Source organism: Opisthorchis viverrini (genome assembly GCF_000715545.1).
Source record: "Opisthorchis viverrini unplaced genomic scaffold opera_v5_13, whole genome shotgun sequence".
In the NCBI taxonomy this organism is placed as follows: Eukaryota; Metazoa; Platyhelminthes; class Trematoda; order Opisthorchiida; family Opisthorchiidae; genus Opisthorchis; species Opisthorchis viverrini.
Window position 1 is genome coordinate 842,026 of NW_008751669.1, and position 11,889 is coordinate 853,914.

Here is an 11,889-nt window from a genome sequence, read left to right on the forward strand (position 1 = left end):
ATGCGTTTAAGTGAGCAATGGTTACATCAGTGTGCTACCTCAAATCCTGGGACCATGGTAAATTGAGTTAGCAGAATGTCAAGTCAATAAACCTATATATATATATATATATGAAGACTGCGTCACACATATGTAACGCATGTATCACGATATCTCGAATATAATACCAACTGAAACATGAGACGGCCTACTGCAGCACATTCGGTTGCCTGGAAACAGCATAAACGACAGATTCAGTTAGGTTCCAGGTGAGACTCTCGCAAAAGCAAATTTGTTTGCAAATGACTGCAGTTCGCTAACTCCGTGCAATTTGGTTTCAAGCAGAACATAGGGTTGACGGGAACTCGGGGATTGCGCCTGCCTGGTGAACCCCAAGAAGAGCGAAACCGGTCGTCGGCTGCCGAAAAATTTTCATCAACCGTATGAGTAGTGTGTCGTAGTCTCAAAGCAGCATGCCGATCGAGAACCTTTGTATGCTTACAAGCGTCCACGCGATAACAGATACACTCTCCATATGAATGCCAGTGTAAATGAGTTCTCTTACGCCACGTTATCTATCGATCACCATTACGACATCTACAACCTTAGAAACTAGTCAGACAGATGAGCACAAAGTTGGTTTGGCAAATCATCAGAAATACTCCTGGCAGCCCCACGAGGGGGTTGCTGCCTAACTAAGAGCTTCGGAAAAGTGCAATTGAGATGCACACTGTTGATGATTTCCAATGAGGATGAAACAGCTGTACAGTGCCTGTCTACTCTTCGGCATAGATTGGTTTTACTGACAGGACGAAATCTCAGTTAAAAGATATTAGACTGAGAACAGTAGGATCTGAATGCAAGACGACAGCCAAGTTACGCGAGCAGTTTTGACGCTCAACAGTCAATAAGCAGCACTCAGGCATTGTTTGTGGACGACCAGTCAGAACATGTTAAACGGGAAAACGGTAATATGTTCTCATGCATGAAGTTCAATTGGCACCAGAACGTGAGAAGTACAACTGTTATTGCTCAAGTTAAATCTGTACTGCCTTGCCATTCGTAACCAACAGAAATCAGAATGCTTGCTTGCACATCTGTTGTCCTTCGATCATTCGAGTAACAACTATGCCGGAAATAAAAACATCAAAGCAGTGATAATAAAATCCATGCGGTAGATGCCTTATTTACGGTTCAAACGAAGAAAACTTGATGGACAAAGAGAAGGAAAGACTTACCACAGGAGATTGCTGTATTCTGCTGTTGAATTTTGATGAGTTCTATCGGCGTGGCAGGAATCAATTGAGCCATTCCAGATGCCGCTCCAGCAGCTAAACAGGCGAACACTGAATTCCCTGTTGGGTCTAGCTCTTTCAGTGTGGTCTTGTACACACCGAACGTGACAGCGTTGGTAATTGCATATGAGTAGAATGGTAGCGTTAGACCTCTGAATAAGTTCGTCTGCAACAGTAACATAGCAGCAATTTACTGGGCTCCCTAATCCAAATTTTGGGATAAAAAACAATTAGTTCGAAAGGTAAATCATAGCTGGCGAATGGATTACTGTAGACTGACTTAAGCGACTGAGTCGCTTTGTAAAGTGCTTCAGTTTGTCTCGAATCAAAATATGCGCATAGATTCGAAAGGAGGACGTTATAAATAAACGGGTTTTTGACCTCTTCAATAAATAAACTGGAATTTTCTCCAGACACAGAAATCAGAGTATATGTAGAATATAGCATCATTAGTATTGGTGACATTATGAAACTTATTTCTGAAGAACAACTCAATTTATGAGTAAGGATTGGTAAAAGAAATGTACTGCAATGACTCGAACATCGTATCAACTAGAAAATGAGACGGCCTTTGCGTCGCTCATTCGCTTAAATAACAGTAAAAAAAGAAGAATTAAGCTGAGATTCAGTTGAGCTCCTCGTTAAAACAAGATTAGTATGCAATCGAGTGTATTTTGCGAATTTTATCCACTATGGATTTCTGTAAAACATGAATTAGACGGAAACTCTGAGAACTGCGCTTAACTAATGAGCCTTGGTAAGGAATAAACCAGTCGTCGGCTGTCAGAAAGTTTTCAGCAGTAGTTTTTCATCAAAAAAACATTTCATGCTACTTTTGAACTCCTTGGAAATATATGTGTGTAAGCCTTTTGGCGTTTCAGTAACATCTTGGCATTCCTAGATGTTTTTATTAGCCAAACATTTTGACGAAAATTGATGAACTCTGAGCTCACCACGTGACCACTTGTATTCGCCATTATCCTCATTTAAACTGCTTCGTACTCGCTGCCTAAAATTGAGGTTTGTTGACAACCGTTTCCCTTTGAGCTCGAAACGCATGCAATGCAGATAAACTTCCAGAAGACAAGGACCTTCCAGGACAAGCGCTCACATCAAATAGTTATTCCGAGAAGTTCAACGCCACACAGTAAATCCAGACTATAGAGCGGACCGAATTAGACCACACTCATGTAGTCATGTGTTTCCCATTTAGAAGCAACCATAGAGCAGAAACATCTCTCAACAAATCAAGCCACCCTTGGTACACACGTTTCCATTACTTGATATGAGGCTTGACTCGACCTGTAAAGAGATCGCGTCGCTAGTTAGTTGTCGAATTTCCTTCGTTCGATCTGCTTCACCTTTTATGTATCAGGCCACCTGTAGTTGCGGTGAAACCTATACTGACAGAATAAATAGAATTCGCTCACAAGGAGTGAAAGAACATCTTTCAAAAAAGTCTAATAAAAGCCAGTCAGAAAAAGCCATAAACAGTCTCGTCGATCACACGGACTCCGGGTTTATCGACCGTCCGGTGTCTTATTGAAACGAATCATCCATAAAACTTACGGTTCACTCCCTATCTACTTGCTCGTTTTAGTGAAACCAGACTGAGCAATCAAAGAAGGCCAGCCTTCTGCAAAAAGTACAGAGCAGAAACACATATCTACCCGCCACTCCTGTGAACCAATGTCAATGGTTCTCGTTGATTGTTGTTATGCTTCTGTCACATAAACGTGGCATGTTTCACTCCGCGATTGGCGTAAGCAAGTGAATTTTTGAAAGCTCGCAACTAGTCTTGTTGCTGTCCTATGGAGAACCATTGAGAAGCTGTCTTCTAACATCATTAATTAGCCTTAAATTGGGTTTTAGTTTGACAGAAACGATGGAGATGGAAAGTTCTTACGTTATCGTTTTCACTCGTTTTAGTAAACCGAAAACCTCAAGCTTTCGCATCTAATACCAGAGAGAAGGACAAAAAATCGCAGTGGGAGGGGATCAATAGCTCTATTAAATGGAGTATAAACAGTGGCATTACAAAGTGACGACAGTGTTTTCTGTTCTAATCAGCTTCTAGCATAATATCACCCCCGAATATTTCCTATACTCTCCAAAGATCCTCAAGACTATCAACCAAAGTATGATTTCTCCGGGGAAGTATCCATCTGTTTCTTATTTGCCTTGTATACTACTGGCATACAGGTCCTGCTATTCTCTACTGGTGTACGCATGCTGTGATTGGCTGAAATTATCGCAGTTCAGAAGCTCGCCAGGAATTTAGAACAAGGTTGTTATAAATTTTCCGGTGATCTGGACAGAGCTTTCTCTTACGTAAGGTTCAAAAATGCCACGATATTGTTACTTCCGTAATCAATAAACTGTTGATAATTCACCATCACTCTTAGCTGAGAACTTTGGCACAGGCGCAACCAGGATACAAGCTCTTTGGTGTCTGTAATAGCTTTACACAGAAGGTATCAGCGGATGTCCAACACACTGCTTATCCAGTTTTATCTCAGGTCATAGCCACTACACGCTGTCCAAGCACAAACCTTTTACCTACGTGACCCTCAGTTCCTAGAATCCTGTAATTCTCCTCATGGCCTGGTGTACGGCCAACCCTGATTCATTTCATAAGACTCGCAAATTAGACTTTGTTTAACATGATTCTATATTGCTTTTTCACTACTTCATGTATACTATGGCTTTTTAATCGACTAAGAGTTCGTCTGTCGAAAGCTATAAAAAGTCATTCTAGTGGTGATTTCGTTCACCTTATGAGCCAGGTACACAATTTCTGGTCAACAGGTTACCTCAAAAAGCTTAGCAACCAGAACTCACTCACTAAGAAATCCACCAGTCGGAATGAATAACCGGGATAATAGGGTTAAAAATGCCGGTCACCCAATAATGCAGTTGAGAGGGTGTTTTTAGCCTGATGAGACACTGTTCTGTCCAGCGCTCATTATCTCTATTATGGGGCCCTTGATCGGAGGAGATTTAAAAACATTCCTAAAGGAGTGGTGTCCCGCTCTGAGTGATCCGTTCTTGAACGGAATTACTGCATGCATTATCCTGGATTACGGAGCCGTTCATCCTTCCGGCATCCATCTTAGTGCCACCGACAAACAAACAAACAACACTGACGTCAAGGTGTACTTGTGCACCAAATGGCACTCGATTAAGCTTTGTGGAAGGCCACGTGCTTGGTTAACGGCCAACATATAATCTGTTTACATAGAAGGTTCATTGATCTCGGACCACCCCGGTTGTGGCGATGGGGTGACAGTTGCCAAGACTGGTTCGCTCACAAGTGTGGACAAACTGGAAGGCTGTATAACAACTTCAGGGCCAAAAAGGTTAATTCTGTTTTACCTTCATTACCACACACCATGTGATATTATTCAGTATATGACAGTTCGCAATGCTGTGCAAAACACTAGTGATCACAGAACATCTTTTTGAATATGTACAAAAGGCACTTGCTTTCATGCGGACTAACAATCCCTGGGTACGTATTTCCGACAATATCACGCACGCTGGGCTTCGTATTTCCAGACCAAATTTGTGTTGGCAGGAAAACGAATGGAAACGACTTGTTCATAATTCTCGTTAATAAAGCTGCATCCCCATCTGGTTTACTAATGGTGTATGTCTCCTCTTGGTATTAGGGCTGTCAGGGACATCGACTGCACACCTCCATGAGAAAAGCTGAGAATCACACGTCACACACACTTCGTCCGTTGTTAACGGGAGCCACTGAAAATAATACAATGGGACCTTCATGGTCGCCAAATAAACCGGTGAAATTAACTCATAATCGTGTTATGCCACCGAATCTGAGGATTAGTGGTAATAGCAGGTCGTGAAAGGCAGGACAGGTTTATTCAATCAGGCGAAAAATACTTGGAACCGATTGAGTAGTCATCGTTATCGAAAAAGTTTGGTGACAATCAGTAGATTTATTGCTGGGCAATGTTTCGCTTTTGACACAAGCTTCGTCAGGCCAAGTGGCTAGGTTCCGAGGTTGGTCGAGATTTAAGGCGAAAGGCGAACCAATCAGCTAAGTCAAACTAAATCTCTGTTGGGTGTCGGTCGAGGGATTTTTGTGTGTTAGGATGGGTGAACAAGTGTTGGGTCCATGGGAAACCTACATGTGTTTGAGTGCAGTCCAGGGTCTAGTTCTTCTGATTCGGTCCATTTTATGGTCCCTCTTGAACGTCGTTTGAACTTTCTGTCCGTCTGTGTGGTTGAGCTAGGGCTAAGACAGTGGTGTAAGAGGGATGCCGTGACCGTTGGTCAAGTTGGGATTTGCACCCTCACCCGCAGTTTTTGCTAATGATTCTACGTGGATTGACAACCATACAGTCTCGTGTCAACTCGGCTTATTTAAGACCGCTTTCCATAAGTTCGCCAGTTCTACACCGTCGAATCTATTCACGTTGTGATGCTTAGTAAGTTCCACCGCCTCGGCTATCAGCCTCTGTGGTGTGAATTGCAGTCTCCGTCTTAAAACTGGTCAAAGACTCAGCTATGGCGGTACATTCCTTAGACACGGGACATAGAATAGATCTGGTGGATGTGAAAGTTTTATCTGACCATAGAGACCATTCCTGACAACCATACAACAATACGGTCCTTAAAATTGACCGTCTGGAGCTTAACGTACATACCAGTATTCCAATTTTCGCAGCCGTTTGCACAGAATGGAAGCACTCATGAGATTGGTTTGCCTTGTGTGATAGTATGCAGACAAACCTGTCCATCGGCTACTTTTTAGAAGAAAATTGAGAAAATTCGATATAGATCACGAATCAAGCGCTCCTTTCCCCACCACCTCTGTTATTGACTACAAACTTTCATAAAAGCGAGCTTTCGATTGGCTGTATAGAGTTTTTGACCATTGCCGATCCGGAGTAGATATTGATGGATTCAACTAACACTAGATGCTTCTAGGGGCTGCGTACCATTAGGACGGTCAACCGAATCTGTCTGGAAGAGGCCACAACTTTAGTTGATATGACACCATGCTTACTCATGTAATACAAAGTGTTGATTGCACGTGGATGGACACTCCAACAAGCATCCGGTATTCTTCAACGTGAAACAGAAATGATATCTGTCAAAATGTCCAGTATCTATCCATTCGTGACAAAACAACCCTGGGAATAGTTGGATAATCCTATCCTTTGCACGGATCTCCAAGGGCTAGTGGCTATTTCCAGCAGTGTCAAGCTAAAACTTCGAATATATCCACGGAAATCGCCCTACTGATATATATTAAGGGTGTAGCACATTCTGATGCCTGGAAACATCGCAAATGAGAGATGCAGCTGGGTTCCAGGTGAGTATCGCGCAAAACCAAATTAGTTTGCAAATGAGTGTATTTCGCTAATGTTTGTTTCCTTGTTTTACAGTGTAGTCAGAGTGGCTTCCTGTTAGTTCTAAACAACATTTACTCCTAAGTGAAAAGTATGCACAGGCTTCAAGCACCCCACTTTTGTTTTATGGTGTCTAGTGAAAACTTGCCCTCGTTATTCTCTGGGCTCGTAGGACAGTCACTCCATCAATTCAGCAACAAAACCTTAATAAGTTAGCAACCGTTCAGTTAATGACTTCAAATGTCAGAGACGCCGTTTGAGAGCATACCTAAGAAATGCTGCATTTATTCACTCACTGGACGAAAACTGTTTTGCAGAACGTCTATCTCGGATCAGTTCACGACGCTGTTATTGACTAAACTTCAAACCCATGCTCAGTTGGGTTAACTAATTGTGAATAAAATTCAGTACAATTGTTTAGCACTTATTGGACAGCCTATTAGCGTAACGATAACCGTAGCCGAAGTTCTACACTTGGGTGTGAAAGCAGCCCTGCCGAGGGGCATCAAGGATATATGGAGAAGGCCTGTATGATGTCGCTAGGTTGCAATGTTAATTCATTTACAAGGGTCTCGTGATCGGACGACGTGAGACAGCACAGATAACTTGAAACCAAGACTGTGTCCGACCTTAGATGTAAGTACACTCAAGAGGGGAGCTAGCATGGAAACCACTGCAGTCTACCCTTTTCCTGTCCAGCGACATAGCAAAAACACCCAACCCACATCAAGCCAACTCCAAAAAAACAGCAGTGTGAACAGCGGGGTGACCAGGACATTCCGAGGTGGTTAGGAGACAGATTAGCAGCAAGGATTTAGGTGACAGATGGACTCGACGGCCTATCAGCGTCAAAGTGCAACTCTGTGCGCCTGTTCTTTCTGAAAGTCGGCACTTACTAGAGATTTCTAACCCATGGTGGACTGTTTTTATTTTCGCGTCAAAATTTCACTCAGCCATGCCTTCGTTGCGAAACATCTGAGGGACCAAAATTGACTTCCGCCATTTTGGATCTGAATTGGTTTTATGGATTTCAGAGTGGGCAAAACTTTCCGGCTAGTACGACTAGCAGTTATACCAGTCCACTAAAAATAATACTGGAGGTCGAATCCGTGTACAGTAATAAGTAGTTTCAAGTATCTTACTGCACCAAACTGTCTGATATTCTTAAAGATCTCAATTGCACTTGGCTTCTGCGTAGAATTTTGCATGAGAATCTTCAGCGTATCCAGAGGGTGACCGATTACCAAACCAGCAATCCCTGTCGAACAAAAAAGAAGAAAAATTACTGATAATTCACCTGAACGTTCTGTATATTAGAACCGAATGCAATCAGTCCGTGAAGCATAATCGTTTGGGCTCATTGGTCGCTATATTACAAACCGCAATTCGAACCGCCAATTCGGGCGAGTGAATGTACACGAAAAGAACGTCGACAGCGAACACATTATGTTCCCATCTTGGATAATGAGATATTCACCGAAAATCATGTGTGCATTTAGACGAATTCACGATTCCGTGAATGAAAAGGGGAAAGAGAGGTAATGGTTCTTTGGGATGTTGACTCAAAAGAAGTAACTCATGAAGTCGTAAGTTCCAATCTATCTGGGATTTGCACCCAGAGAGGTGCCCAATACTGATGAACCGGCTATACAATGTTCCTAAACGTTCCGAAAATTCTCTTACAGGACGAAAAATCGACTGATTTACCTCACTGGGAAGTAAGTTAGTTAATCTCGCAGGCCAACTAAAGTTCAAAGGTAGTTCAAACTTATTCTGAGTGCAGTGTCGTATGTCAACTAGGTTCATTCAGACTGCAATCGGTGGTAGTTTGTATCGTACCAGTTTTGATTGGTTCGCGGGCACTCGGTGTATGACATGGGAAGCAGTTTCTTTGTCTATGACGTGATCGGTTTCCGCCATATGTGGCAAAATAGTACTGCAGTTATTCTTCCTCCAACCAACATCCAGGGACGCTGGATCGCGTTCTCGTATTCTCTCCGACTCCCTATCATGCGACCAACCTACGCTGCCGAGCACAAGTAAAGGAATGAGCGCACATAGAGACTGGTGTTTCAGCCTGGCTCACTGTCCCTTGTTCATTTCCGCCCTCCTTATCACACATTCATCCGTGAACTTGCCTAACTGTACACATGAGTTACGCTGATTATCATAAAAATATTTGTTACATACTAGCCGAGGAGACCAATTACAGCAACCAAGACTAGTTCATTTCACTCAACCTTATTGTGAAAACTGGAATTGACGAAAGTTATAAAAACACCACAGTCACTCTCTGTTAGGATCAGTCAGGGGTGTTGAGACCCTATAATGCTGCTGGACAGACAAACAACACGGTTTCAATAAGATAACTACAATGGTTGGAGTGTACTTCCTGGTAAATTCATGTTCCTGAATGGCAGTCACGCTGGCTTATCACATGACTTCATTCTACTCTGAAATCACATGTCTCGAACCAATATGGTAGATATAAGGCCATTAAATCTCAGTGACCCACCCATATTGGTATTCCGTCAATGGGCGGTCTCATTTTGACATTCCAGTGAATAGCCACTAGTGAGGGGTAGGCGGTCTACAAAATTTCTGTAAATCCGCTCAGTTGTTCTCCATTATTCAGAACAGGCGCAACGAAAAATATCCAACAGTGGGCATCCTACCCAAAGCCAAATTATTTTCTGATTACTTTGAGTTACTGCGTATCCGCTTCTTCGAACTATCCTCTTTTATGTACGTCTGTCCTAATGTTGGCATACAACTGTCTAGGCCTATCGAATGAGTTGAAGTATGGTTTAATCATATCACAGATGTGTTGACTTTGAGGCCAGAACAGATAACTATTTGTATTATACATATAAGTCTTACGTTCTTCGTGATTTCTGAAACATTCTGTTTGTTAATCAAGGCTAAACAGCGATACTGAGAGCTATCTCGCACTTCGTACCAGACATAACATTCTCTAGCATTGGAGTTTTCTCTCTTTGTTCAAATTGAACGTATGTTTTATCAAACCGAACGGTTCAATTAGAGGATGTAGTTACTGGTGTGCTGTTAGACCACTACATGTTTCGTTGACTATACTACCAAACACTACAGTGATTTGGAGGTCACCAACTAGAGTGAGGATGGTTTCATGGAAGCCTTGAGTAACATACTGCGATATGAAACAGGAAGGCTGACCGCCCGTTTGGCCAAGGATATGGGCATTCACGACTCAGTTTATTGTGTATACACCAATCACTTGCAAAAAGCCAGTCTTTCTCAGGCGGTTATGGCTTATGTGAGGCGAACAGTTCTTTGTCTGTTCAGACTGGAAAATTCAGGCGCATCCAGCTTCCCAGAGTTCAAGCACAGGGCGTGAATAAGGATGAGCTGATCGGCTCAGTGTAAGGCTCGAATCAAGGGATTACTCCATTGGTGTGGATTCACCACGCCAGGATAGGAGGAATGATGTGAACGATTCCCGCAACCAATTACATCGTATTCTCTATCGTCAGCTAGCTGCCACTAACTGCCACAATGTACTAAGTTGTGTTGGAGAAGATTACTCCGTCACAGAAGGGCATTCGACCGTCCACTTTGAGCACTGTCAAGTTGCAGACACGTATGTATTATTTATTGGGAAGAGCCTCGAGTTGTGTGTTATATTGATTCCATCTGCATTCTGGTCAGACTTGGTGAAAAGAGCTAAACAAATCTCATGTGCGCTGCCTCTCCGCTACAGGTTGCCGTAAATTCAGTATTTGTTGACTGAAGAATGATCTTCACTACAGGTGGATTACTAACCACAAAAATAGGTGTTGTTAACTGGTCTAACGAAAGTATGTTGCAGTGTGTTCCGTTGATTAGAAAAACCAGATCAACTAACATCATATCACCTTTGCCAGAATGTTTCACGGTTTAGTATGATGCATACCTTCCATTCATCCACGCTACTCAGATTCTGAAGTTCGCCAAGTATTGCCAGCAATATAATCTACAGTTGGTCACACATCCTGTTACCTTAATACTACAAATGGTTCGCGTTTCCTGATGTCAGAAATGAATTGACAGACGCTGCAAAACAATGACACAGATTGGCCAACATTTGTTCTTTCCTCACTGTGGTTTCCATCAGTATGGAAGTTCGCAAAACGGGGACCAAGCCACCCATTCAATGGAATGTCCCCTGTTGTGGAGATTTCTGCCTGGTATGAAACTACCCTCGAATATTAGCAACTGTGTGTACCTTCATCAGTCGAACGTCCTGAAATTTGCTGCTTCCGTTTTGAAACCAGATGGGCGCTGCTGATCTTGGAATACATCTCTGAATGGGTTACTTGATAAGTCAGATTTAGATTAGTCACTCTGGTTAATCTGCTGGAAAAATGTGCTTAAAGTTGGCATCGGTGCAAGTAACAGAGAGCTCACTTGTGTGACTCAATACGTGATAAGTAAAACTTTCATTTTGTGCACGACGAAACCAGCCACTGAAACTCAAACTATGGTAACCCACGGGAGATGAAAATTATTCTGGCAACATCCGACTTACCCCCGACTGCTCCCGCGGTAAATTCATTAACCGTATCACTGGCAGCCCATGTTATCCTGAAGAAGAAAAACAATAAAGCCCGGTTAGAATCGATATAATCAGGTATGGATCGATAGAACACGACCGTGATCACCACTCACTTTGCACGAAATTCCTGGGTTCCGGTAACCATGTTGGTTATGGTGGGATTCCGATGAATTTTTAAACCGTAAAACTAAAAACCACTAGGATAAAATAGGCAATACGGTGTTCATTACATGTGGCGAAGCGTAACAGCTCCAGGGGGATATGACTATCCAAGCTGGTGATTTAGAGAACAGAAGTCCCAGACAAAATTGCAGTGACGAAATGAATACACTCGTGAAGGACGTGGGACAAGGATGACTTTCATTCGAGCGTCGTCGTGCAGAACTGAGCTTTGAAGCACTGAGCTTCAAGTAAACTCCGCCGCTTACAGTGCGCATCGCTCATATTTGTACATGAACCGATCATAGTACGACGGACAGACCCGTTAAACCACACACCTACACAATGGTACGGACGGCAACCATTTGTTCAAAACAGTTGATCAGTGTTTTGGATTACGACAGTCTGTTTGGCTGAACCCCTTTTTGTACTAATTGTTGCAAGTACCCATAAAAGAACACTCTGTGTAGGCCAGTTTGCAAGTATGCACGGAACGTAGCAT

At 42.7% G+C, this 11,889-nt stretch overlaps 1 protein-coding gene across 1 annotated transcript in view; it reads right to left on the reverse strand.

Annotated features, from left to right (window-relative positions):
• Nucleotides 1–11,665, reverse strand: part of T265_01211 (hypothetical protein) — a gene marked incomplete at both ends in the record, with an annotated part of 17,603 nt that extends 5,938 nt beyond the window's left edge. The window contains 5 exons of the mRNA XM_009165196.1: nt 1,218–1,440; nt 7,798–7,913; nt 11,202–11,257; nt 11,342–11,415; nt 11,459–11,665. Coding sequence (XP_009163460.1) covers nt 1,218–1,440; nt 7,798–7,913; nt 11,202–11,257; nt 11,342–11,415; nt 11,459–11,665 — 676 coding nt within the window. The remainder of the gene's footprint in view (nt 1–1,217; nt 1,441–7,797; nt 7,914–11,201; nt 11,258–11,341; nt 11,416–11,458) is intronic.
• Nucleotides 11,666–11,889: the final 224 nt, after the last annotated feature.